General features: G+C 47.1%; 1 protein-coding gene across 1 annotated transcript in view; it reads left to right on the top strand.

The window, feature by feature from the left end:
• The window catches only part of LOC115464736 (zinc finger protein 398-like), an 80852-nt gene that overhangs the window by 34476 nt on the left and 19570 nt on the right, over positions 1-26806 (top strand). The window contains exon 2 of the mRNA XM_030195090.1: positions 22477-22603. Within this exon, the coding sequence (XP_030050950.1) occupies positions 22477-22603 (127 nt within the window). The remainder of the gene's footprint in view (positions 1-22476; positions 22604-26806) is intronic.

Raw genomic sequence — 26806 nt, 5'->3', positions numbered from 1 at the left:
TTTACCACATTCTCCGACAACGAATTCTGGAGTTTAATTACACGTTGAGTGAATGTGCTGGCTGACAGTGTATATAAGTGAAAACATTCAAACATTACTATGACAGTCTGACAGGGTGGGAGGATGGGGGTGGGTTGGAGGTATGCATGGGGACATCAAAGCATATCATTAATATTCTAACAGGATGGGTGTGGATAGGTGAGGGGTGGGGTGATCAACAGAGACATACAGCTTTATGGTTTATAATGGGCTAGGAACCCCAGGTCCTTGTTAAGTCCTTTCTGTTGGGTGTTAAAATATTCAATCATTCTGACTTCAAAGGTCTTACGTTCTTGTATGGTTTTAAAGTTACCTTTCAGTATTCTCACTGTGAAATCACTGGTACAGTGTCCTGGTTCTGTGAAGTGCTGTCCCACTGTGGTGGGGGCCCTACTGGCTGTATTGTTCATGTTTCACTTATATACACTGTCAGCCAGCACATTTGCTTATTTCCGATCTGACGAAGAAGGGCAACCTTCGAAAGCTAATCAAGAAATGTATTAAGTTATGTCCAATAAAAAAGGTATCATCTTATTTTCTTTTCCATGTTTTATTTTGTTTGATTTCTATTGATAACCTTAAGAGTGGACTAACACGGCTACCACACTCCTCTACGTTGAGTGAAGAAATATTTTCTCTGATTCGTTTTAAATTTACTACATTGTAGCTTCATCAAATGCCCCCTAGTCCTAGTATTTTTGGAAAGTGTAAACAGACGATTCACATCTACCCGTTCCACTCCACTCATTATTTTATAGACCTCTATCATATCTCCCCTAAGCTGTCTTTTCTCTAAGCTGAAGAGCCCTAGCTGCTTTAGCCTTTCCTCATAGGGAAGTCGTCCCATCCCCTTTATCATTTTCGGCACCCTTCTCTGCACCTTTTCTAGTTCCACTATATCTTTTTTAGATATGGCGATCAGAATTGAACACAATATTCGAGGAGCGGTTGCACCATGGTGCGATACAAAGACATTATAACATCCTCATTTTTATTTTCCATTCCTTTCCTAATAATACCTAACATTCTATTTGCTTTCTTAGCCGTAGCAGCACACTGAACAGAAGGTTCCAACGTATCATCAACGACAACACGTAGATCCCTTTCTTGGTCCATGACTCCTAACGTGGAACCTTGCATGACGTAGCTATAATTCGGGTTCCTCTTTCCCACATGCATAATTTTGCACTTGCTCACATTAAACATCATCTGCCATTTAGATGCCCATTCTCCCAGTCTCGTATGGTCCTTTTGAAATTTTTCACAATCCTCTCTCGATTTAACAACTTTGAATAACTTTGTGTCATCAGCAAGTTTAATTACCTCACTAGTTACTAGTTACTAGGTCATTTATAAATATGTTAAAAAGCAGCGGTCCCAACACAGACCCCTGTGGAACCTACTACTACTATTTAACATTTCTAAAGCGCTACCAGGGTTGTGCAGCGCTATACAATTAATAAAGGACAGTCCCTGCTCAATGGAGCTTACAATCTAAAGGACAAAAAGTGCAGTCAATCAAGATTGAGGCAGTCTAGATTTCCTGGATAGAGGTACAATGGTTAGGTGCCGAAAGCAACATTGAAGAGGTGGGCTCTGAGCAAGGATTTGAAGATGGGTAGGGAGGGGGCTTGGCGTATTGGCTCAGGGAGTTTATTCCAAGCATAGGGTGAGGCGAGGTAGAAAGGGCGGAGTCTGGAGTTGGCGGTGGTGGAGAAGGGTACTGAGAGGAGGAATTTGTCCTGTGAGCGGAGGTTACGGGTAGGAGCATAAGGTGTGAAGATCCGTACCTCCTCCCGGGGCCGTCAGGATCTGGCCTCCACCCTGGCCGCTCAGCCTCCTGGCTCACTGCAGTTCACAGGGCAGGGCTTAAAGGAATCGAACTCCAAAAAGGTAGAAATCACCACTCCTTTTATTGTCAGGGATTCACAGTCCAATACGTCCAACAGAAATCCTGCAACCCTCCACACAGTCTGCTCCTGTTTTTACTCACAGGGGCCAGGCTTAGCAGGAAAAAAAAACCTTGCAGCTCGCTGCTGCTTCGAAAAAAAAACAAAACAGTTGGAGCCAATTTAACAGTCCCCACAGATAGGTTCCTCTGTAGTCCAGCTTCACAACAAAAAGGAACCCAGGTAGCTTGGCCCCATCCTTGGGTTTCTGCAACAGTTCAAAAACCCCAAAGTTCTTTGGGCCTCATCCCACAAAAGGGAAGCAAATACTGTAGCTTACTTCCCCCTCCCCCCACACAAGGCTCTTTCACGCAGTTCAAAATTCACAGTGCATTGTGCCTTAACACTCAGTTCAGACCCACAGTCTCTTAAAAAAAAACCACAGCCTGAACTCTCTTGGGAAAGAGGAAAAGATCCCACCCTTTCTGGGTCACTCTATTACTGCACTGACCCTCCTCCCGCATGACCCTTTCTCTTTCACCCTTCCAGTCCAGCTGTTATACCAAGAGTTTACCTGGTTCTTCACTTTATTTCCCAAGGAGTGAGCCCAGGCAGAAAGGTCCATGGGTTCCTCAAGGCCTCCTTCCTTTTCCTTCTCCCCAGCTTCTTGCCAGTCCATGGGCTCATTCTCTTCCTCCCTGGGCAGCTGTTCCTCTTTTACTTGATTACCCTCCAGGTGCCCCTCCCCTGCCTTGTCAGAGCCCTCCCCCGGGGAATGCTGGGGAAGATAATCTCTAGACCAGGGTTTGCCCCGGAGCTGCTGGGAAATGTGGTCTTTCTCCCCCCTCCATTTTCTAGGGGACACTACCTTTTCCCTTCTCTCCCGCTCTCTCTGGGGAAGGATTAAAGGTAAGCTCTGCTCTGTCTTCTTCTGCTCTTGAGCCTCCTCCCTTCTCCCTCCTCCACTTCCATCGGTTCCAACCCCTTATCCTCTCCTTCACAAAGGGGAGATGAGGGTAGAGAGATAGTGAGGGGCTGCAGATTGAGTGCATTTGTAGGTTAGTAGGAGAAGCTTGAAGTGTATGCGGTACCTGATCGGAAGCCCGTGAAGTGACTTGAGGAGAGGGGTGATATGAGCATATCGGTCTAGGCGTAAGATAAGACGCGCAGCAGAGTTCTGAACGGATTGAAGGGGGGATAGATGGTTAAGTGGGAGGCCAGTGAGGAGTAGGTTGCAGTAGTCAAGGCGAGAGGTAATGAGAGAGTGAATGAGAGTTCGGGTGGTGTGCTCAGAGAGGAAGGGGTGAATTTTTCTGATGTTATAGAGAAAGAAGCGACAGGCCTTGACTGTCTGCTGGATATGCGCAGAGAAGGAGAGGGAGGAGTCGAAGATGACTCCGAGGTTGCGGGCAGATGAGACGGGGAGGATGAGGGTGTTATCAACTGAAATAGAGAGTGGAGGGAGAGGAGAAGTGGGTTTGGGTGGAAAGACAATGAGCTCGGTCTTGGCCATGTTCAGTTTCAGGTGGCGGTTGGACATCCAGGCAGCAATGCCGGATAATCAGGCTGATATTTTGGCCTGGGTTTCCACAGTGATGTCTGGTGTGGAGAGAGAAAGCATAAAGGCATAAAGGCATAAAGATGATATTGGAAACCATGAGATGAGATCAGCGAGCCCAGGGAAGAGGTGTAGATTGTAAAAAGAAGGGGTCCAAGGACAGATCCCTGAGGAACTCCAACAGAGAGCGGGATAGGGGTGGAGGAAGATCCATGAGAATGTACTCTGAAGGTACGGTGGGAGAGATAACAGGAGAACCAGGAGAGGACAGAGCCCTGGAACCCAAATGAGGATAGTGTAGCAAGAAGTAAATTATGATTGACAGTGTCAAAAGCGGCGGATAGGTCGAGGAGGATGAGGATGGAGTAGTGACATTTGGATTTGGCAAGGAACAGGTCATTACAGACTTTAGTGAGTGCCATTTCTGTCGAGTGTAGAGGGCGAAAACCGGATTGAAGTGGATCGAGGATGGCATGAGAGGAGAGAAGATCAAGGCAGCGGCTGTGAACAACGCGTTCAAGTATCTTGGAGAGGAAGGGTAGGAGGGAGATGGGGCGGTAGTTAGAAGGGCAGGTAGGGTCTAGTGATGGTTTTTTGAGGAGTGGTGTGACTACAGCATACTTGAAGGAGTCAGGGACAGTTGCAGTGGAGAGAGAGGTTGAGGATATGACAGATGGGGGGGTGGTGACAGTAGGAGAGATGGTGTTTAGTAAGTTAGTGGGGATGGGATCAGAGGAACAGGTGGTGCATTTCAAGGAGGAAAGAAGGTGGGCGGTTTCCTCCTCGGTGATATCAGGAAAAGAGGAGAAGGAGGCCTGAGTTGGTTGGTTGAGGGACTGGGTTAAAGGGTGAAGAGTAAGTGGTGGCTTGGTAGTGAATTCGAGGTTGATCTTCTGCACCTTGTCGTGGAAGTAGTCAGCCAGTGATTGAGGAGAGAGTGAGGGGGTGGGTGGGAGCGGAGGGCACTTTGAGAAGGGAGTTAAGGGTGGCGAAGAAACGATGAGGGTTGGAGCCGAGAGAATTAGTCAGTTGGGTGTAATAGTCCTGTTTGGCAAGGAATAGGGAGGACTGGAAGGAGAATAGCATGAATTTGTAATGAATGAAGTCGCTATGTGTGCGAGATTTCCTCCAGAGGCGTTCAGCAGATCGGGCGCAGGAGCGAAGGTATCAGATGCAAGGGGTCACCCAGGGCTGGGGATTAGTACGCCTTGTGGGACGGGAGATGGATGGTGCAAGGGTGTCCAGAGCAGAGGAGAGAGTGGCATTGTAAGTAGAGACAGCCTTGTCGATAGACTCAGAGGACATGATGGACGGGAGGAGATTAGAGATACTAGAGGATAAGGTGGGAGGGACCCCACTATCAACCCTTCTCTATTGAAAATACTGACCATTTAACCCTACTTTCTGTTTTCTATCTTTTATACCCAGTTTTTAATTCACAATAAAACAGTACCTCCTATCCCATGACTCTCCAGTCTCCCCTGAAGTCTTTCATGAGGTACGCTTATACTCATCTCCCAATACTTCCAGCTCACAGGAAGTATCTTCGATTTCGGCTGAGGATGCAGCACTTTCAGTACTGCCCTTTGGCCTAGTGTCAGCTCCCAGAGTATTTAGGAAGTGTCTAGCAATAGTTGCAGCATCGCTACGCAGACTGATAGTGCATGTGCGCCCTTATCTCAACGATTGGCTGGTGAAGAGCACCTCGAAGGATGGTGCTCGGGAGTCCATGCGGAAGACTATTCAGGTGCTGGAACTACTAGGGTATGTAGTAAATTACCCCAAGTCCCATCTCACTCCTGTTCAGCAGTTGGAGTTCATTGGAGCCTTGCTCGACATGAGAACAGTTTTAGCCTGTCTTCCTGAGATATGGGCAGACAACCTGCTGTCCCTGGTGTCCACGGTTCAAGTGTCTCAGCAGGTCACAGCTCGGCAGATGTTGAGACTCTTGGGACAAATGGCCTCCACAGTTCATGTTACACCCATGACACGTCTTCATGTGAAATCTGCTCAATGGACCCTGGCTTCTGGGAAGCTAGAGGATGTCATTCATGTGTCCACAGAGTTTCTACGCCCTCTCCAGTGGTGGACTGTTCGATCCAATCTGACCTTGGGATGTTCATTCCAAATTCCTCACACTCAAAAAGTGCAGACAACGGATGCATCAGTCCTGGGGTGGGGAGCTCATGTAGATGGTTTCACACCCAAGGGGCTTGGTCTCTCCAAGAAAAGACTCTTCACATCAATCTCCTGGATCTCCGAGCGATATGGAATGCTTTAAAGGCTTTCAGAGATAGCTGTCTAACCAAATTATTGTAATTCAAACGGAAAATCAGGTTGCAATGTATTACACGTACAAGCAGGGGGGCACCGGATCTCACCCTCTGTGTCAGGAAGCCATCCAGTTGTTGCTTTGGGAAAACCATCACAGCATGTTTCTCCAAGCCACTTATCTGGCACAAGTAAACAACAGTCTGGCCGACAGACTGAGCAGAGTAATACAACCTCACGAGTGGTCTGTGAACATGGGCATCACCCGCAAGATCTTCCGTTAGTGGGGCGCCTCCTCGGTGGATCTTTTTGCCACTCAGCTCAACCACAAGGTCCCTCAGTTCTGTTCCAGACTTCAGGCCCACGACAGACTAGCATCGGATGCCTTCCTTCTTTATTGGGGACATGCCTCCTGTATGCATATCCTCCAATACCTCTAGTAGGAAAGACTTTGTTGAAACTCAAGCAAGACAGTGGAACCATGATCCTGATCACACCTTTTGGTCGTTTCAGATTTGGTTCCCTTTTCTTCTGGAGTTATCCTCTAAAAACCCGTGAAGATTGGAGTGTTTCCCGACCCTCATCATGCAGAACGAGGGGTCGCTTCTTCATCCCAACCTCCAGTCTCTGCCTCTCACAGCCTGGATGTTGAGGGCCTAGAATTTGCTTCCTTAGGTCTTTCGGAGGGTGTCTCACGGGTCTTGCTGGCTTCCAGGAAAGGTTCCACTAAGAGATCTTATTCTTTCAAATGGAGAAGGTTTGCCGTCTGGTGTGACAGCAAGGCCATAGATCCCCTTTCTTGTCCTACACAGACTCTGCTTGAATATCTTGTACACATCAGAGTCTGGTCTTAAGACCAACTCCATAAGGGTTCACCTAATTGTGATTAGTGCTTATCATTGGCGTGTAGAAGGTAAGCCTATCTCTGGACAGCCTTTAGTTGTTCACTTTATGAGAGGTTTGCTTTTGTCAAAGCCCCCTGTCAGACCTCCACCAGTGTCATGGGATCTCAACGTTGTTCTCTCCCAGCTGATGAGAGCTCCTCTTGAGCCACTGAATTCCTGCCATCTGAAGTATTTAACCTAGAAGGTTGTTTTCTTGGGGGCTGATACTTCAGCTCGTAGGGTAAGTGAGCTTCAGGCCTTAGTAGTGAATGCACCTTACACTAAGTTTCATCACAATAGAGTAGTCCTTCGCACGCACCCTAAGATCCTGCCGAAGATGGTGTCTGAATTCCATCTTAACCAGTCAATAGTCTTGCCAACATTTTTTCCCCGTCCTCATTACCACCCTGGCGAACACAGCTTACACACCTTGGACTGCAAGAGAGCGTTGGCCTTCTACATGGAGCAGACGAAGCCCTTCAGACAGTCCCAACAGGAGGGGAGTCGCCATTGGTAAACGCACCATTTCCAATTGGCTGGCAGATTGCAATTCCTTCACTTATGTCCAAGCTGGGTTGACTTTAGCGGGCCATGTCACGGTTCACAATGTCAGAACTATGGTTGTGTCAGTGGCCCATTTCAAGTCAGCCTCCATTGAAGAGATTTGCAAAGCTGCGACATATCATTACTACCTTGAGCCAAGATACCTGGCGCGACAGTCGGTTTGGACAGTCAGTGTTGCAGAATCTGTTTGGGGTTTAAAATCCAACTCCACCCTCCTAGGCCTGTTTTGTTTTGTTCCAGGCTGCACTCTCAGCTAGTTGTTTAGTTTCAGGTTAATCTATGTTACGTCCTCGCCGTTGTGAGGCCCAATTGACCAATGTTTCTTGTTTTGGGTCAGCCAGGATGCTAGGGATACCCCACTTGTGAGAAGCATTCAGTCTGCTTGTCCTCTGAAAAAGCGAAGATACTCACCTGTAGCAGGTGTTCTCCGAGGACAGCAGGCTGATCATTCTCACAAACCCACCCACCTCCCCTTGGAGTTGTCATCTCCTTTCTTCTCTCTCTACTTTGGACTGAACTGAGCAACGCGGTCATGCGGCAGGCGGGAAGGCATTCTGCGCATGCACGGTGAGGTGCGCGTCAGAAGGCTCTAGCAAACTTTTTGATATGAATAATGCCGGTTCCTGGGCCGACGAGGATCGTTGAGCTACTTTTGTGAATGATCAGCCTTCTGTCCTCCGAGAACACCTGCTACAGGTGAGTATCTTCACTTTATTTTCAGTGTGGAGGCCTATTTTCAAAGATCATAGCCTTACAAAGTTACGTAGTAACCTATGGAACTTTGTAAGTCTAAGTGCTTTGAAAATGAGCCCCTTAGTGATTGAATTATATGTCAGCTTTATTTTGCACTGTACAGAAGGACATGCATTTCCTTCTATTTCTTTGGTGTTGCATGACATTGCAACGTCCGGTATCTCTGCTTTTAGCTTTTGCATGTTTTTTGCGGTTCCATATTTTGTTTGAGATGAATCATGTTCTGCATCTGTAACTGAGGTGAAAAATTCTGTTGGCGTGTGGTTTCTGTTACAGATTCCTACTCAGTCCATCTTTTTCCAGTTTCCCAGTCGCAGGTATATTGGTGCTACAATATATTTCAGTAGTATAATTAAATGAAATACCTATTTCTGAGGGTTACAGGTATGGGTGGGGATGGAGGATCTTAACAGGGATGGACAGGTATGGCTTTGATTCCAGTGGTGTACCTTGACCATTTCTGTGCCTTGTAAGTGTGCCATGAAATGAAAAGATCGAAAATCATGGCTCTAGCCAGACGTATCCAGCAAAGATCAGCTCTGGTTAATCTATTAGATGAAATGCTAAGTTTAAAAAGTACATTTTAAGTTGACTGTCAAAATTCTTCAAAGATTCCTCTTTCCGTGGAGCTATCGGTGGTCTATTCCAAAGAACTGGAGCCAGCCAAAAAAAAACCCCGTGCTATCCTTAGTTGCTGCTAAAGGTGCCCGAGATTTTATTTATTTATTACATTTGTACCCAACATTTTCACATCTATTTGCAGGCTCAATGTGGCTTACATAGTACCGTCAAAGGCGTTTGCCCTGTCGGTGGATAACAAATAGAAAGTTGTATAGTGATCGTATGAGGTATAAGTGGAGGGTTGGAATGGATGAAGATTTTGTGTTGTCCTGTTCGATCATAGTCATGCTGTGTTGGTAGGTGAAGAGAGTTACATGGGGTCATTGGGGTAAGCCTTTTTGAAGAGGTTGGTTTTTAGTGGTTTCCTGAAGTTCAAGTGGTCGTGGATTGTTTTCACAGCTTTTGGGAGCCCATTCCATAGTTGTGCGCTTATGTAGGAGAAGCCGGCTGCGTATATTGTTTTGTATTTCAGTCCTTTGGAATTTGGGTAGTGTAGGTTTAGGTAGGATCTTGATGATCTGACTTTTTCTTTTTTTTTTTTTTTCCACTTTAAATTTTTATTGACAATCTTAATACTGTTTAGCAAAACAGACAAATAACAATCCATTAACAAAAATTGTCTTCAGCTGTCTCCAAAGGATTAATCTCTTACAACAGCCCATATCAAACTCACAGTACCCACTAACAGTAACAAAAACAGTGCCCCGATCGCACACCACCAATCCCTCCCTGTTAATTCTAACATTCATAACTCCTCGTGCCCAACATTCCCATGTCCCAGTCTTATCTCCCCTTTCTCCCCAAAGCCCTCCCATCCTCCAATCCCCCCACACCCGCAACCTAAGTACCTATAGTTTCTTAACTCCTGCCCTTAAACGATCCCACCCTCCTTTTTGTTGTCAGATATTCCATATGTATTAATTGTCCCAATTTATCCTTCCTCTCCTCCATTGTAGGAGCATTGGAAGATTTCCATTTCAAGGCTATAAGGCATTTGGCTGCCGCAAAACCCCATCTGAGCCATTTGCTAACTTCCCAAGATTCCCTTTCATTGTACAAGCCCAAGAGACATTCTTTGGGCCACACACCAATGATGTATTTGTCAACTTAACCAACCCTTTCACCACCCCTTGCCAAAAATCCACCACCCTATTACTTGTCCACCAAATGTGAAAAAAAGGATCCCTTATGCACCCCACACCTTCACCACCTATCCGATTATCTGGATACATTTTATGCAATCTTTCGGGCGTATAGTACCATCTAGTGAGAACTTTATAAGCATTCTCTTGTATCAGGACACACACTGATGCTTTATAAACTTCTCCACAAATAACTTCCCATTCTTGATCTGTAAATTTAGATTCCAAGTCTACTTCCCATGCCCCTTGAAACCCAAATTGCCTAGGATCACTGCCCCTAAAAAATCTATAGAGCACAGATATAGGTCTGGGAACCCGTCTCAAAATTATCCACAAATTTTCTAAACATTCCGTCTCTTGAGGATTTGTCCCCCTCCACCCCATATTCCCCCACAAGATACTGAACCTGAACATAAGCAAACCTATCCCCTTCTGTCAAGTCATATCTAGAACACAATGTCTCAAAACTCAGCAATTTTCCATCCTGCAAGACTTTATGAAAACTTATCAACCCCTTCCTCTCCCAGTGTCCAAATCTAGCATTCTCCCTGCCTGCCCCAAATTTCATCTCCCACCTCAGGGACGCCAGTGTAGAAACCCTCTCCCTCCTGTCCCCATCTCCTCCTAACCTCCTTCCATACATCTAACAAATGCTTCACATATGGATTATACAGCCCTACATGAGCCCCTCCCTCCCTCTCCGTAGTCCATAAGTAAGAATTAAGCTCCCTACCAGTACTGTAAGACCTTGCCACCTGACTTCCAGCCTTCTTGTTCTCACCCTCCCAATCCATAATCATCCGAACCTGCACCGCATAGTAATACAGTGTTAGGAACCGCCCTTCCTCCCCTCTCAGGCACCCCCCACAGCATTCGGCTTCCTAATCTAGGATGTTTCCCATTCCAAATAAACTTTGTTACCAAGCTTTGAAGCTGCTTAATAGCCCCTCGAGGTAATTCGACTAGCAGAGCTTGAAACAGAAAAAGCAGCCGTGGCAAAACATTCAACTTGTTCACTGCCATACATCCCCACCAAGACAAGCACAAACCCTTCCAACTAGACAATTCAGATTTGATTTGACCCACTATCTTACCATAATTAATGTTGCTCACCCTATTAAGATCACTCGGAATTTGAATCCCCAAATACCAAAATTTACCTTTGGCCCATTTGAAGGGAAATCTCCCACCCATTCTACTTGCCGCCCCTGGTGGTAATGATACATCCAGTATCTCACTTTTATAAATATTTACTTTAAAACCCGCATATTCTTTAAATTCATCCAAAATCTCCAATATCTTGGGCAGCGTTTGCTCTGGATCAGCCACATACATTAACACATCACCAGCAAATAAGGCTATTCTATGCTCCCTCCCCCCAACCCTAACTCCTCTCAAGTCTGGGTGTTGTCGCATGACTTCCGCCAATGGCTCCATATACATTGCAAACAAGGGAGGAGAAAGCGGGCATCCCTGCCTGGTCCCTCTCTCCACAGGAAAGAAATTTGTATATCCCCATTTATTCGAAGACAAGCCCTTGGCTTATCATAAAATGCTGCCAACCACTTAAAAAATTACCCCCCAGATCCATCCGCTCTAACACTCCCCACAAAAATCCCCAGCTAACCCTATCAAATGCCTTTTCTGCATCAGTGGCCAACAAAATCATCTCCCTACCTCCCCTCTGTGCTTCCCATATCAAATTCAGAGTACGCCTAATATTATCCCCTACCTGCCTGCCTGGAATAAATCCCGCCTGATCCGCATTCACTAGCTTGGGCAGCACTCTAGCCAACCTGTTCGCCAATACTTTCGCCTCTAACTTCGCATCGGCATTCAATAACGAAGTAGGCCTGTATGAACCACAATTCCCTGGATCCTTCCCAGGCTTAGGAATAACCACCACCCCTGCCTCTGTCATAGATCTGGGAAACCCTCCCCCCTCTAAAACACCATTACCCACCCTCACTAATTAAATCACTTACTTCCTCAATGTAGCATTTATAAAATTGCCCTGTATATCCATCTAATCCTGGAGCTTTCCCATTCGGCAACCTCTTAATCACACCCCGTACCTCTTGCAATCGAAGAGGCTCCCCAATCCTAGCTTTCTCAGCCTTATCCAACTGCTGCAGGGGAATCCTGTCCAAATACTGGACCCAACCCTCCTCCCCAACCCCCCATTCTGCACTGTACAATTTTCCATAATATTTCAAAAAACATTCCCCTATCTCTTTATCTGTATATTTCCAACCCCCCCCCCCCCCCCCCCCCTTGAATTTTTTGGATATTAGAGCGCCCCTTTCTTTCCTTCAAATATCTAGCTAGCATTTTACTAGACTTATTTGCAAATTTAAAAAACTGTTGCTTTAATTTATATCGCATAAACTCCACCTCCTCCATCTGCAATTGCATCAATTGTCCCCTCACCTCCCTTAATTCTTCCCACACTCGCTCCCCGGATTCCTCTTATGCAACTGTTCCAAATAGTGCAACCTCTGCCACAATTCCAGAGAACGCCTTTCCCTCTCCTGCTTCCTTCTGGCCCCCCATTTTATCAAAAACCCCCGCACCACCACCTTGAAAGCATCCCAGAGAGTACCATCAGACACTTCCCCATTATCATTAAACCGCCTGTATTCCAAAATTACCTGTCTTACATCCTCTCTAATACCCTCATCACCCAATAAAGTCTCATTCAACCTCCAAATCCCCTACGACCCTCCAATCCCATACCCTGTAGTTTAACCCAGCTTGGCGCATGATCCGAAACACTAATTGTTTCTATTTCTGCCTGTTCCACCAAATGCCATGCTTCCGATGGATCCATACCCCATCCAATCTTGAATATGATTGCGCTGCATGCGAATAAAAAGTATAATCCCTTTGGGATCCATGTAACAATCTCCAACAATCCACCATCTCCAACCCTTTCATAAGTTGCCCCAAGGCTTTTCTCCCTTGCCCTCTATGAAAATCTCCCTCTTTTGAGTGATCCAGTCTAGCGTCTGGACCCAAATTAAAATCCCCCCCCCCCCCCCCCCACCCACCACTACATGACCTCCCACAAAACCCAACAATTCCTCCTTTAGCTTTAGGAAAAATTTTTCCCTGGTTTCCATTTGGAGCATAAATATTAACCAGCGTAAGTTCCTTACCCTGCAACCAACCTCTAAGGGCCACACATCTCCCTTCCTTATCCGTAAACACCTGTTTAGTAACAGACCCACAATTTTGCCGAATTAAGATAACTATCCCGCCCACCCTCTCACCTCCCCCTCCCCCCGATGTGTCACTACTTCTTGATACTGCCTGTGATGTAACATATGGGTGTCCCTTGGTCAGAGGTGTGTTTCTTGCAAAAATGTAATTTCCCATTTCAATCTCTCTAGTTCTTTAAACACGCTACTCCGCTTCCCATGATTATTTAATTCATTCACATTCCATGTACCAACCACCAAAGATGTTCCCTTTCTCATACTCTCCCTCCCCCACCCCTTTCCCCCACCCCCCAATAGTGCCGGATCCACCTAATCGCAGTCCAGCCATCACAAAGGAAATGACTCACACACCCAGGGCCTAAAACATCCCTTATTAATGACCCAATCCCTTTCTTTCCTCTATTCCCCCTCGCCTCCCCCCTAGCTCATCCCACTATTCCCATTATACTACCCCAGTCCTCTTTTACAGAATGTCATTCATATACAGATCATCTCCTCTCTTCAAGAAATGGACTTCACAGTTGTCTTCCCTCTTGTCCCCTCCCTCTGCCATCTCGTGGCTGGAACCGAATCTTTAAGCCGCTCGTCCTTCTCCATCCGATTCAGAAGTCCTTTGCATCCCAATGCACTCAGAGCTGACCACGCCTCCTCTGGGTTCTTGATCTTGCGGGATTTCCCCTCCACTGTTAGCCACATAGCAAATGGGAACCTGTACCTTATCCCCTTTGTTCTCATGAAAGCAATAACTTCCCTAAAGGATCTACGTTTCTGCAGAGTGCTCCAGGCCAAATCTTGATACACTCCAATTTTGCAGTTCTTCCACTTGATTTCTCCCTGTTGTCTCGCCTTAGCTAAAAATCTTCTCTTTTATAGGGAAACTAGTAAAAAAAAGCCCCGTTTCTGATGCAAATGAAACACGGGCTAGCAAGGTTTTCTTCAGAGTGTGCATGTGGGAGTGTATGTGTCCCTGCCCTCTCTCCCTTCCCCTGTGCTGTCTGTCCCCTCCCCCCTCCGAGTGGAGTCCTTCAGTGTTAAGTTTCCTGCTGTGCTGTGTTTGTGTTACAGAGAGAGTGAGGGCGTCTCTCTCCCCTCCCCCCTCTGAGTCCTTCACTGTTACAGAGAGAGCGATTTCGTGCTGTGCTGTTTTCCTTCACTGTTTGTGTTACAGAGAGAGCGACGGTGGGGCAGACACTCGTGGGGAAACTGGATATCTCTGGCGCTTCACACTTCCGGCTGGAGGCTTCATTAGAACGTTGGTGGTGCCTTTTATATATAGAGATTTGCAAAACAAACCACAATATCCCTCGGAGCAAAGTCCCGCTGTGGCCCTGGTGCCCTGTGAGCTCTCTGTATCTGCAAATCAGCTCTTTCACTCCTCCCAGCTGGATAAAGACTAAATTCACACAACTCCTCTATCACTGCTGGACAATTGACAAAGAGATCTGACTCCAGAATCCCCTTAAAACGTAAATTGTTTCTTCAGGACCTGTTTTCCAGGTCTTCCAACTGCTCCTTAACATTTTGGAGTTCTTCCTGTTCACCTGAGAGCTCTTGACACACCAAGCTTACTTCTGTCTTAAGGGTCTCTACCTCCTCCTCCACCTCACCAACCCGAGACCCTAAATCTCTCAATTCAGTATGTATGTCTCTCATGGCCATATGTATATCCTTTCTAACTCCAGCAAAATCCTCCTTCAGCTCCCTGAACCAGCCTTATACTGCTTTATTCACTGGCTCGCCCATCCCAGAGTCTCTCTCCTCCAGCTGTCCATTCCTCATCTGATCCTCAGACCCTGCCATATTTTTCTTCATTTTCACTAAACTTCTTCCCGCACACTGTAGCTCCCTCTAAGCACTGACCTCCAATGGCCCCAGATTCACACAGCCATCCACTGCTTTATCCACCACATCTCCTTCAGTCCATACCACCACTACCTTAGCTGTTATGGGCCCCGGGTTCCTCTGGTCTCTCTGATCTCTGGGTAGCTCGACTTGCCTAACAGTTCCTTCTGCCAAGTCTTCCTCCAGCTCTCCGTCCAGATTGCTCAGCTCTCCTCTCTCCTTTAATAGCACCTCCGATCCGTCCAGATTGCTCAGCTCTCCTCTCTCCTTTAATAGCACCTCCGATTTGTCGGCACTGCTTCCCTGCCCCTGCTCCTCGATCGACTCACCAAGGAACACCCCCGAGGCCTCCTCCTTATCTGCGGAGCACTTTTCCACTCCTGCCTCGCCAGAGTCGCCATGCTGCTCCGCGCGTCTCGCGGCTGCGCTGCCATTTTAGCAGAGCTACGCTCTGATCACGCCGACAACACCACTGCCGCCTTCGTGCCGGGAGTCACAGAGAACTTGAATTTCTCTAACCCCTTCTTCGAGGTCATCTTTAATAACTCGTTTTTCCCCTTTTCTTCCTTGAAAATTGCTGCAGGAAAGGGTTTAAAGCTAATTGCTACTACTACTACTATTTAGCATTTTTATAGCGCTACAAAGCGTACGCAGCGCTGCACAAGTATAGAAGACAGACAGTCCCTGCTCAAAGAGCTTACAATCTAATAGACAAAAATAAAGCAAGCAAATCAATTAATGTGTTGAGGAAAGAGGAGAGGAGGGTAGGTGGAGGCGAGTGGTTACAAGTCAAAAGCAATGTTAAACAGGTGGGCTTTCAATCTAGATTTAACTAATGTTTTTAATTACCCCTCTCTAGACTCCCGCAGGACCCTTGCCCAGGAGGTGGAGAGAGGGTTTCAGAAGGCTCATAATAAGTCTCTTAAATATGACCTCTGTTTTCTGGCTCCTAATTTCCAAGGACATCCTAGGGCATCTATTCTCCCACATGATGTACTAGAGTTTAAAAGATAGTCTATTTATCTGATATAAGGTGTGAAATGAAGCAGAGAAATTAACACAGAGACTAGAGAATAGTGAGAGAGAATTTCTGTGAAACAGTTTAAAGAGAAGAGATTGAAACTGAGACTGGAGCAGTTTAGTGATAGAAATAGCCTTTTATTCTCACCAATCAGGACTTCAAGTTGGTACATACATCAGACAGATTCTGGGTCCAACCGGCCAGAGCTTCGCCTTCTGAGATTTGGTGGGGAAAGAGTCCGATTTTAGCTCAGATTTGCATTTCTTATATAGTATTTGGTCCCCATACAAGTCTATGGAGAGGGACTTTTTTTTATCTTAACCACAGGTCAGGTGTCCACCTGTTTCTCAATCTTTTTCTTGTCTTGTAAACTCCTAATATGGTCAACTCCTAACATGGACTGTTGTTCCTAATCTTGTGCAACCATCTCTTCTAAGATGAAGAGATCAGTTCCATATCTTGTGACTCTGGCTGCCATTTTAACTGCAACAGACTCCATGTTCTGAACCAAACTTTTTAGGATTTTAGCCATCAATTCCTTGATCTTGGCTTTTGCACTGCTTTTGAATGTCACACTAAATTCTAATAAGGCTTATCAAGCAGCCCTGCTTCTGCAGGTGCTCAGCAACAAGGCCATCATCAGATTTTTAGGCCTAGTCAGTGCCTTTTAGCAGTTTAAGCTGTTTAAGGTATGTAAATTGACCCACCACTATTCCAGTGGATGGATCCCAAGCTGGGACACATATTAACTTGCAGGAAAAGCAAGTCCTTGCTCAGCCAGTCATAGATTTTTAAACCTAGCTGGTATTTTTACAGCCTGAGTCCTAAAATCCGGCCTTCCACCCTTCCGGTGGGCATCCAGTGAGGGCCTCTTGCTGTACTATAATTATACATTCCCCACTTGTCACCCTATCTGGGGAGGGGTGACACAAAGCTCGTCAAGCTTGTCACCATCCATTCCAGAAGGTGGCAAGCTATCAAATCAGAGGGCGAGTTTTGGTCTTACAAATACATTTAAATGGCTTGGTCAGTGTATTCTTCTCAGTAAAGCTTTTACCACACTCACTACATGTAAATGGCTTTTCTCCTGTATGGATTTTCTGGTGTATGGTCAATTTTTCCTTTGTGCTAATTAGCTGGCTTGCCCTGACGGAGCTCGATCTTCAAGCTCCCATCTCTTTGCATGACGTCCGGTCTGACTTTGTTTCTTATTGGTAAGTCTATGAGGTCTGTCATGTATTCTGGGACTACGCCATATATGATTTTGTGGACTAAGGTTCAGATTTTGAAGATGATCCGTTCTTTGATTGGGAGCCAATGCAACTTTTCTCGGAGGGGTTTGGCACTTTCAAAGCGTGTTTTGCTGAATATCAGCCTGGCTGCTGTATTTTGGCCTGTCTGGAGTTTTTTTTTGAGTTGTTCTTTGCAGCTCGTGTAGATTCTGTTGCAGTAATCTGCATGGCTTAGGACCATTGATTGTATTAGGTATTGAAAAGTTGCTCTTCGGAAGAAAGGTTTTAATCGTTTGAGCTTCCACATTGAATAGACTGTTTTCTTTGTTACAGAGTTTATTGGGTCTCGAGGGTAAGGTTGCGATCGAGTGTGACACCGAGTATTTTCAAACTGTCCGAGATAGGGAGGGTATGTCCTGGAGTATTTATGGTTGTGGGTTTGTATTTGTTATATGGAGAGGAGCGGATGAGGCAATGTGTTTTTTCAGTGTACAGTTTCAGTTGGAATGAGTTTGCCCAGGAGTCCATGCTGTTCAGACTGTTGTTGATTTTGTTGGTTATTTCTGTCAGATCATGTCTGAAGGGGATGTGTATTGTAACATCATCTGCATAAATGAATGGGTTAAGGCCTCGGTTGGATAAGGACTGTGCCAGTGGAATCATCATCATGTTGAAGAGTATTGGTGATAATGGTGATCCTTGAGGTACTCCGCAGACTGCTTTCCACGGTGGCGATATGTTTGACTTTGATTTTACTTGATAAGTTTTGGTGGTTAGAAAGCCTTTGATCCAGTTAAGTACGTTTCCTTCAATCCCAAAGTGACCTAGTATTCTTAGTAGTATGTTGTGGGTTACCATGTCAAATGCGCTCGACATGTCGAACTGGAGGAGGAGTATGTTTTTGCCTGTGGCAATCTCCTGCTTGAATGTGGCCAGGAGGGTGACTAGGACAGTTTCAGTGCTATGGTGGGATCGGAATCCTGATTGTGAATTATGTAGTATTGAGAACTTGTCCAGGTATTCCGTAAGCTGTTTAGTCACGAAGCTGTCCATCATTTTTACTACTAATGGGATAGACGCAACTGGGCAGTAATTGGTGATATCGTTTGTGCTTTTCTTGGCGTCTTTTGGTATTGGGATGAGTAGGATGTTGCCGTGTTCCTCAGGGAAGAGACCTTGTTATAGCATGAAGTTTAGATGGGATGTGAAGTCTGCTATGAAGCGGTCTGGGGCAGACTTGAGTAGATGACTGGGACATGTATCCAGTTTGCAGTGGGTCTTGGCAAACCTGTGGGTCGCTTGTGTAACTGATTCGGTACTGAGGAGATTAAATGTTGTCCAAATGTGATCAGCTGGGTATCCTTTGGAGGATGGGTCCAGATTGTTGAAGAAGATTTCGATGTTGGTATTGTGATGAGGAAGTGTGCTGCGTAGTTTTATTATTTTTTTGTTAAAGTAGTTAACAAGTTTGTGTGCGGGTGGGATGTCTGTGTTGGTTGTGGTGATAGGGGTGGTATCTAGTAACTTATTTACGAGTTGGAATAGTTTCTTCATATCTTTGTAATCTGGTCCTAATTTGGTTTTGTAGTAGGACCTTTTGGTTTGTTTTATTGCGTATTTGTATTTTCTATGTATTTGTTTCCATGCGTTGAGTGTGTGTTCATTTTTTGTCTTTCTCCATACTCGTTCAAGTTTTCTAGATTGTGTTGTGAGTTTTTTTTAGTTCATCATTGAGCCATGGTATAGTGTTTTGTCTTTTTGATATTTTTGTTTTTAAGGGTGCTATTTTGTTTAGTACGCTGTTGCATCTGCCATCCCAGTGGTTGAGATAAAGTATGGAATCAGTGCGTGTTGTCCATTCGTTGTCATACATTTGTTGCCAGAATATTTGTGGATCAATTTGCCCTCTTGTAGTGTAAGTAGTGCGTCTGATGTACTGTTTGAGCCCTTCTTCCGTCAGTTTAGAGTTAGGTTCAGTTTGTAAAGGTCAATCCAAGGTATAGCTGTCCATTTGATGTCTGTTATTAATGTTATTGTCCGTAGGTAGTTTATGTGATAGGAGGTCCAATGTATGTCCTTTGATATGGGTAGTTTGCATGTGGGGCCATTTAAAATCCCAGGACTGTAGGAAGTCTTTACATTCAAGTGCGTTTGTGGAGTTTGGGTCTTCTAGGTGAAGGTTAATGTTGCCTAGTAGCAGTATGTTGTTGTTGTTTACACAGTTGTTTGATATGAAGTCCATGAAGGTGGGCTGACTTTCCTTCCAGTTTTCCGGGTGGTCTGTAGAATAATACGCAATTCAGGTGATCGGTTAGGGAGTTGTTATGGATTCTAAGTGAGGCAATTTCTAGTTGGGGTGTTATGGAGGCGACTGTGGTTTCGGTGGTGATGTCGCAATGCATTAGGTATAAGTATCCTCTTTTCATTCTTTGATCTAAGTGACTTCTTTTGCACATATGGAACTGCCAAAGAAGATAAGGAGGTAACAATTAGAGACCTGCACGGGAATGACGTTTGCGGGAATCTCGCGGAGCCTGCGGGGTTTCTGCAGGGATGGAAGCAGTGGAAATGTAAGCTGCACCTGCACCAGCCTCTCATCTACTGAGTACCAGATTCTTTGAGTGCTGTTTTCTCCTCCTCCTCTTCCATTAAGGAGGTGGTAGAGAGACAAATGATGACGGAATTGAAAAAGACGTGGGGTACATAAGTACATAAGTAATGCCATACTGGGAAAAGACCAAGGGTCCATCGAGCCCAGCATCCTGTCCACGACAGTGGCCAATTCAGGCCAAGGGCGCCTGGCAAGCTTCCCAAACGTACAAACATTCTATACATGTTATTCCTGGAACTGTGGATTTTTCCCCAAGTCCATTTAGTAGCAGTTTATGGACTTGTCCTTTAGGAAACCGTCCAACCCCTTTTTAAACTCTGCTAAGCTAACCGCCTTCACCACTTTCTCCGGCAACGAATTCCAGAGTTTAATTATACGTTGAGTGAAGAAAAATTTTCTCCGATTTGTTTTAAATTTACTACACTGTAGTTTCATCGCATGCCCCCTAGTCCTAGTATTTTTGGATAGCGTGAACAGATGCTTCACATCCACATGTTCCACTCCACTCATTATTTTATATACCTCTATCATGTCTCCCCTCAGCCATCTCTTCTCCAAGCTGAATAGCCCTAGCCTCCTTAATCTTTCTTCATAGGGAAGTCGTCCCATCCCTGCTATCATTTTAGTCGCCCTTCGCTGCATCTTTTCCAATTCTACTATATCTTTCTTGAGATGCGGCGACCAGAATTGAACAGAATACTCAAGGTGCGGTCACACCATGTAGCGATACAACGGCATTATAACATCCTCACACCTGTTTTCCATACCGTTCCTAATAATACTCAACATTCTATTCGCTTTCCTAGCCGCAGCAGCACACTGAGCAGAAGGTTTCAGTGTATTATTGACGACGACACCCAGAACCCTTTCTTGGTCCGTAACTCCTAACGTGGAACCTTGCATGACATAGCTATAATTCGGGTTCTTTTTTCCCACATGCATCACCTTGCACTTGCTCACATTAAACGTCATCTGCCATTTAGCCGCCCAGTCTCCCAGTCTCGTAAGGTCCTCTTGTAATTTTTCACAATCCTGTCGCGATTTAACAACTTTGAATAACTTTGTGTCATCAGCAAATTTAATTACCTCGCTAGTTACTCCCATCTCTAAATCATTTATAAATATATTAAAAAGCAGCGGTCCTAGCACAGACCCCTGAGGAACCCCACGGACTACCCTTCTCCATTGTGAATACTGCCCATTTAACCCCACTCTCTGTTTCCTATCCTTCAACCAGTTTTTAATCCACAATAGGACATTTCCTCCTATCCCATGACCCTCCAATTTCCTCTGTAGCCTTTCATGAGGTACCTTGTCAAACGCCTTTTGAAAATCCAGATACACAATATCAACAGACCCCTCAGGAACCCCACTGACTACCCTTCTCCATTGTGAACACAGAGGATCTTTAATTAGAAAATGGAAGTTATAAAAAACCTAACCTTAAATGGCTGCATGTGTGTGGATGTGTCGAGTGACGCTTAGATGGCGACTCTGTCTGTGATGAACTATGGCCGATACCGGGCAGACTTGTATGGTCTAGTCTCATATATGACAGTCTGGTTTAGGCTGGGCTGGAAAGGGCTTAGACAGCAACTTAAGTGGCTGAAACATGAGGACAGTGCTGGATTGACTTTTATGGTCTGTGTCCCACAAATGAGAAGACAAATAGACTGGAGTGGGCTTCGATGGCAACTCCAGCAGTTGGAACATAAGGATAGGGCCAGGTGGACTTCTATGGTCTATGTCCCAGAAACACCAAAGAAAGACCATAATCAAGTGTATAATATCACACTCATTGATTTAATCATGAATTGATAATGAGCGTGACTGTTGGGCAGTCTTGACCATTCATTTTTTGTTTGCTGTCTCTTATTATTAATCCTCTTTGCTCCCGGGCTGATGGGCAGACCTCAGCTCTGACACAGGCATGAGCATCAGATGTCACCTGACCTACTGGCTCATGCATGTGGCAACCTCTCAGCACACAGGTCTAGTGAATCAGAGACAAATCTTACATGCGCACACCAGAGCGTTCCAATTTCCAACTTCTGTTCATTCCTTGCCTGTAGTGCTGTGGCTCAAGTCCAGAGAGAGACTGAGAGAGCTGACCGGAATTTTTTTTTTTATGTACCATTAAATTCTTGCGGGGATGGGTGGGACGGGTTAAGTGCTTAAAGGGACGGGTGGGGATGGGGAAGATTCCAGCAGGGATGGGCGAGGATGGGTAAGATTTCTGTCCCCGTGCAACTCAGTACCAATTAAAAAAAAAAAAAAAAAAGCTCTATTGGCTAACACAAGTCTCTTATAGAAAATCATTAGCATCATATCTGTGTTAGTTGAATGTTCTAATGCTTATTGGGTGTATCATTAGTATTATGCTAACATTGTATTATATCTCTGGTATTTGAATTTCAGTTCTGTTAAATGTGTATATTTTTGATACTGTTTCACGGTAGTTCTATTATTAGGATTCAATTTACTGTTTTCAAGTTTACCTTATTTATTGTATTTATGTTTATTCTTGGTTATTTTACTATTGTGATGCTGTTAACAAAATTGTAAGTTTTATATCAAGGTAAGGTATACACAAAAAGTAGCACATGTGAGTTTATCTTGTTGGGCAGACTGGATGGACCGTGCAGGTCTTTTTCTGCCGTCATCTACTATGTTACTATGTATATTCAACTGTACCTGCTGTACACCACCTTGGGTGAATCTCTTCATAAAGGTGGTTAATAAATCCCAGTAAATAAATAAATAGAACAGTCTGTTACACAACCATGATAATGAAACTGTGACTGACGGTGTCCTGTCTTCTGTTCCAGGTATTGGTCTCATTCAAGGATGTCGCTGCTTATTTCTTGAAAGTGGACTGGGACATACTTGGAGAATGGCAGAAGGAGCTGTACAAGAAGGTCATCAAGGAGATTCATGACATCCTCATCTCACGAGGTAAATATGCCTTCTTTCCATATCATCATGCCGATCAATCCATAGACTGGTGGGTTGTGTCCATCTACCAGCAGGTGGAGATAGAGAGCAAAGTTTTGCCTCCCTATATGTGGTCATGTGCTGCCAGGAAGTCCTCAGTATTCTCTCTATCTCAGCAGGTGTGTGGTCACACGCAGCAGCTCTGGCTTGGCCTCCACGCCTATTTGCTTAGGCTTTGTTGAGTGCCTGGGGTTGAGGGCTTTCTTGAGCAAGTGCAAACCTGATGGTTCCAGGTCCCTCCTTTTCTCCCCCCTCCCGCTGGCTCCGTTTATTAAAAAAAAAAAAAAGAGAACTTTTGTTTAAACGTTTAAAATAGACGTTCATCTTCAGCTGCTCACTGGGAACACCATTCGTCGCAGCTTGGAGCAAGAAGCAGGTAATTTTACCCTTTTTCAGCAGGTAGGGGGTTCCCGAACGCTTCCCTTGTGGGAAATAGCGGCGGAGTTTAAGAGGGCTAAAAGAGGTTCTCCTGACCGCGTTTGCGCGGTCAGTGGTGGCGGGGTGAGGAGTCAGAGTCGCCCTATTTATCCGGTTCTGAGGATACAGAGTTCGTCGGGCCGTCCACCATTGCGGCGTCGACGGCGTTTCCCGCCATGGCCGCTCTTTCGGCTTTGGGCGCCCATCCCCCGCTAGCCGCCTTTCTGCCGTTGTCCGCCCAGGCAAGTAGGGCGGCCCAGCCTAGTGTAGCCGCCCATGATTTGGGTGGCAGGAAGAAAGTTAAGCGGTCCCGCGTGACCACGCGGAGTAGCGCTGCGGACACCAGTTTGATGGCGCAATGCTCCTCTCCCTCTGTTTCAGGATTTGAGGTTGAGAGCTCGGCTAGGGTCTTTGCCCAGACCACAGAGACTCGTAGACAGGAGGGGTTTACCCCTGAGTTTGTGTTACTCCTGCATCAGGCGTTCCAGCTGCAAAATGCTGCTCCGTCCTCCCGGGTCTCTTCTGTGGCTGACAAGGTTGAGGTGCCTGCTTTATTTAAGCGTCCGCGGATGGAGCCTCCTGTTTGGGAGGATTCTGGCTCTGAGGTAGATGAGGGCAGCATCTCTGAAATTTCCCAGAGGTCCCTTGGGGATTCTATGGAGGAGGCTGATCCTCGCTCTGATGGAGCTGATGACACTTTCGCAGCGCGGCTTTTCCGCGTGGAGGAACTGCCTACCCTGCTGATTCAGGCTATGGGCATTCTAAACATTTCCTCGCCAGCTGAAGTTCCTCCCTCGGCCGGTCCCTCCTTCATGGTGGGAACCAAGCGCCCGCCCAGGACCTTTCATATCCATGAAGCCATGCATATGGTCATTTCGGCTCAGTGGGACTCTCCGGAGGCGAGCCTCAAGGTGGCGCGGGCTATGTCCCGGCTTTACACTTTGCCTGAGGGTGAACGAGAGGCCTTGCGCTGGCCGGCGGTGGACTCCCAAATCACGGCAGTGACCAAAAAGACAGCCTTGCCGGTAGAGGGCGACACGGCCTTCAAGGAGCCTCAGGACAGGAAGCTTGAAGCGGCCTTAAAGATGGCCTTTGAGGCAGATGCCTTGTGCTTGCAGGCTTCAGTATGCGGCTCGTATGTGGCCAGGGCATGCCTGTCTGTGGTACAGCGGGCTTCCCCCTTGGATCCGTCCTGGAGTCGGGCTTGAACTACTTGACAGACCTTCTCTATGATGTTTTGAGAGCTTCGGCTAAAGGTCTTGCTCAGACGGTCGCCGCTCGTCGGTGGCTTTGGCTTAAATATTGGTCTGCGGACCAGGCCTCCAAGTCTCGTCTGGCCAAGTTCCCTTTAAAGGCAAATTGCTTTTCGGGGACGAACTGGACAAGATTGTCACTGAGCTTGGCAGTTCTAAAGGAAAGAGGTTGCCGGAAAGCAGAGAGAAGTCCAGTAGTGCCTGCTCTGGTCCAGCGAGGGGACGTTTTCAAGAGGCCCATCGTTATCGTCTGGGCAAGTCTGGAGCCTCCTTCTCCTCCTCCAAGCAGCGGTTTACTCCAAAGCAGCATTCCTTTCGCAGAGACCGCCGACCGGGAGGTACTTCCTCCGGTCCTGCCCCAGGGTCTCGTACCCAATGACGGGTCCCTGGTCCATGGTCCAGGGCAAATAGGAGGACGGCTGTCTTCATTCCTGGATGAGTGGACCAGGGTAACTGCAGACACATGGGTTCTGGATGTGATAAGAGACGGCTACAAGTTGGAATTCTGCCGGCCTCTAAGGGACTGTTATGTAAGGTCTCCCTGCAAGTCCCCGTTCAAAGTGGCGGCGGTTCGGCAAACCTTGGACAATCTGATCCGCCTGGGTGCGTTAGTTCCAGTTCCCGCAGACCAGTGGGGTACGGGACGCTACTCCATTTACTTTGTGGTGCCAAAGACAGAGGCTCTTCTCGGCCGATTCTCGACCTGAAAGGGGTCAATCGGGCCTTGAGGGTGCGGCATTTCCGCATGGAGACTCTCCGCTCTGTGATCTCCGCCTTGAAGAAGGGAGAGTTCCTTACATCCCTGGACATCAAGGAGGCCTATCTACACATCCCTATCTGGCAGCCGCATCAGTGCTTTCTGCGTTTCGCAGTGCTGGGCCGCCATTTCCAGTTCCGAGCCCTCCCTTTCGGGTTGGCTACGGCCCCGCGGACCTTTTCCAAGGTAATGGTCGTCATTGTGGCGTTCCTCCACAGGGAAAGTGTGCAGGTCCATCCTTATCTGGACAACTGGCTGTTTCGGGCCCCCTCCTTTTTGGAGTGTGGAAGAGCGACGAACAAGGTCATTGCTCTGCTGAGCTCCCTGGGATGGATCATCAACCAGGAGAAAAGCCAGATTCTGCCGACGCAGTCCCTGGAATATCTGGGAGTGCGGTTCGACACCAAGACGGGCAGAGTGTTCCTGCCGGCAGCCGGAGCCGCAAGCTTCAGGCCCAGGTGGGCCGGCTCCTGGACTGCTCAGCTCCCCGAGCTTGGGACTATGTGCAGCTGTTGGGATCCATGACAGCCATGATGGAAGTAGTGCCCTGGGCCAGGGCTTACATGAGACCGCTACAGCACTCTCTTCTGCGGCGTTAGACTCCAGTTTCGGAGGATTATGCGGTACGCCTTCCCCTGGATGCGGGGGTGAGAAGAGCCCTGAGTTGGTGGCTGAGGTCAGACAGGCTGTCAGCCGGAATGCCTCTCACGACCCCGGAGTGGACTGTCGTCACGACGGACGTCTGCTTGACAGGCTGGGGAGCCCACTGCCTGGGACAGACAGCACAGGGGCTCTGGACGTCGGTGGAAGCGCGGTGGCCCATCAATTTCTTGGAGCTTCGGGCTATTCGGTTGGCGCTGCAAGCATTCCTGCAGGACCTGGTGATGAAACCAGTGTGGGTGCTCTCGGACAATGCCACAGCTGTGGCCTATGTGAATCGGCAGGGCGGTACCAAGAGCGCGCCCTTGGCCAGGAAGGCCTTGAAGTTATGCCATTGTGCAGAAGCGAACCTGGAGCAGTTGTCAGCGGCACACATTGCGGGAGTCCTGAATGTCCAGGCGGACTTTCTCAGTCGCCATACCTTGGATCCTGGAGAGTGGCAGCTGTCGGCTCAGGCTTTCGGGGAGATCACGAAGCGCTGGGGCAGGCCGACCGTAGACCTGATGGCGACCTCGGCCAATTGTCAAGTGCCACGGTTCTTCAGCAGAGGTCGAGATTCTCGGTCTCTGGGAATCGATGCTCTCCTTCAGCAGTGGCCGACACAGGAGCTTCTCTACGTGTTTCCTCCATGGCCCATGATGGGCAGAATCCTTGGCTGGGTGGCGAGGCATCCAGGTCGCGTGGTCTTGGTAGGCCCAGACTGGCCCAGACGTCCTTGGTATGCGGATCTGATCCGGCTATCCATAGACAGTCCTCTACTGCTTCCAGCGGAGTGGGGACTGTTGCATCAGGGGCCCGTGGTGATGGAGGATCCCTCCCCCTTTGGTCTTACGGACTGGCTCTTGAGAGGAAGTGGCTGAAGAAGAAGGGGTTCTCAGACAAGGTCATCGCCACGATGCTGAGAGCACGGAAGCGCTCCACCTCTACCGCCTACGCCAGGGTCTGGCATTCCTTTGAGGGCTGGTGCGAGGCCGGTTCACTGTCGCCGTTTTCGGCTACCGTGTCTGCAGTGTTGGCATTCCTGCAAGAGGGACTGGAGAAGGGGCTTTCGCTCAGTTCACTCAAGGTCCAGGTGGC

The sequence above is a fragment of the Microcaecilia unicolor genome, chromosome 3, assembly GCF_901765095.1.
Source record: "Microcaecilia unicolor chromosome 3, aMicUni1.1, whole genome shotgun sequence".
Taxonomy (NCBI): domain Eukaryota; kingdom Metazoa; phylum Chordata; class Amphibia; order Gymnophiona; family Siphonopidae; genus Microcaecilia; species Microcaecilia unicolor.
This window is presented reverse-complemented; position numbering and strand designations above follow the sequence as displayed.